The sequence below is a fragment of the Gekko japonicus genome, unplaced genomic scaffold, assembly GCF_001447785.1.
Source record: "Gekko japonicus isolate JY-2015 unplaced genomic scaffold, Gekko_japonicus_V1.1 scaffold3375, whole genome shotgun sequence".
Taxonomy (NCBI): Eukaryota; Metazoa; Chordata; class Lepidosauria; order Squamata; family Gekkonidae; genus Gekko; species Gekko japonicus.
In genome coordinates, this window is record NW_015172118.1 from 54,481 (window position 1) to 56,433 (window position 1,953).

Genomic DNA, 1,953 nt, shown 5'->3' on the forward strand with positions numbered 1-1,953 from the left:
GGGGGGGCCCTCTGCAGCTTACCTGGCTGCTTCTTGCTCTGACTGAGGGCTGCTGGGAGCAGGGGGGTGGGGCTTGTTGCCTGTGCCCGCCCCCTGGGCTCTTTACTGCCGGAGCTCCGTTCCTGTGCGCTCCTGCAGGGAATGACCCCTCGATGGGAGACCACCAAGGAAGTCCAGGATCCTGACGTGGAGGGAGGCAATGGCAAGCCACCTCTGAACATCTCTTGACCTGAAACCCCTACAGGGTTGTGTCATAAGTCAGCTGTGATGTGACAACCACAACAAACAAGGGTTCCCCTGGAGAGGCAGCCTTTAAAAATCCCTTGATCAATTTAATTAAATTCAGGGGCAGACTGGTTGGCCCTGGGCTGGGGAGGGGGTGCTTCTATCCTCCCGCCCTCGCCCTCGTAAGCTGCTGAACTGTTGACGTTACCTTTTCCCAGCCGCCCTGACGTGTTCCATCTGTTTTGTAGTGGGACAAAGAAAACATCTACCTGGTCATGGAGTTCTGTGCCGGGGGCGACCTGTCTCGCTTCATCCACACCCGAAGGATACTCCCCGAGAAGGTGGCGCAGATCTTTCTGCAACAGCTTGGTGAGAAAGCATGGCACAGTGGTTAGAGTATCTGGCTAGGACTTGGGAGACACGTGTTCGAATCCCCACGCTGCTGTGGAAGCGGACGATGATCTCCGGAATGGCCTTATGCATTGGACAAGCACTTTGCCCCAGGAACGTTCTTTCAGAGAATCTCTTGCAGCTTTGTTATGATGCATCGGTGGAAATTAATGAAATTGTTGATACGTACCTGTTGAAACAGCAGACCAAGAGTCGCTGCTTTCATCCACAGTCGGACGAAGAATAGTATCGAAACGGTAGAACGTTCCGGAGATCATTGTCAGTTTCACCATTTTCAACTGCCTTTGTGCATTTATGGAGCTGCGGTGGCTCAAGGGGTTAAGACGCTGAACTGCAGACTGTGGAAGGTCGGTAGTTCAGCAGTTCGAGACCCGGGTGCCGCAAGACGGAGTGAGCTCCCGTCTCTAGTTCCAGCTCCTGCCAACCTAGCAGTTCGAAAGCAAGACATTGCAAGTAGATAAATAGGTACCACTTCGGTGGGAAGGGAACAGCGTTCCGTGCGCCTTGGTATTCAGTCATGCCGGCCACATGACCACGGAAACGTCTTCGGACAGCGCTGGCCCTTCGGCTTTGAAACGGAGATGAGCACCGCAACCCTAGAGTCGGACTCGACTGGCTTTCGAGCAAGGGAGACCTTTGCCTTTACCTTGTGCATTTATATATGCAGATTTGTGGCCGTCCCAAGGCCACACCAGCTGGTTGCACGCGGAGGCGTGGGGAATCAAACCCGGTTCTCCCAGGTTAGAGTCCGCCCACTTAACCACTACACCAAACTGGCTTTTGCCTTGGATTGATCGCAATGGAAGACATTGGAGGGGCCGATGCAGAGTTGATGGGGGGGAGGCCGGAGCTGGGCGGCCCGTCCTTTGCCTGCAAAACAGTTCCGGTATTCACTCTCGGTTTAGAAGGTTCGAATCAGGAAGTCCCCTAGCAGGGCTTTGGTAAGAAAAGTCTCTACGGGGGAGCGATGCCCGCCGATCCCAGCTTCAGCGCCCGTTCCTCTTTCTCCAACCAGCCTGTGCCTTGAAGTTCCTCCACGACAGGAACATCTCCCACTTGGACCTGAAGCCTCAGAATATCCTGCTTAGCTCTCTGCAGAAGCCTCACCTCAAACTGGCAGGTCAGTAAGGTGGCGCGGGGGGGTTGGGCACAGGGTTGCCAATCTCCAGGCGTGACCTGGAGAGCAGCCACTGTTGCAGTTATTTCCAGACAACCAAGATCAGTTCCCCTGGAGGAAATGGCTGCTTTGGAGGGTGGACTCTGTGGCACTGCACCCGGCTGAGGTCCCTTTCCCTCCCCAACCCCCCCCCAGGTTCC

At 55.3% G+C, this 1,953-nt stretch overlaps 1 protein-coding gene across 1 annotated transcript in view; it reads left to right on the forward strand.

Moving 5' to 3' along the window:
* The window catches only part of ULK3 (unc-51 like kinase 3), a 34,883-nt gene that overhangs the window by 10,875 nt on the left and 22,055 nt on the right, over nucleotides 1-1,953 (forward strand). The window contains exons 3-4 of the mRNA XM_015420985.1: nucleotides 474-594; nucleotides 1,652-1,756. Of these exons, the coding sequence (XP_015276471.1) occupies nucleotides 474-594; nucleotides 1,652-1,756 (226 nt within the window). The remainder of the gene's footprint in view (nucleotides 1-473; nucleotides 595-1,651; nucleotides 1,757-1,953) is intronic.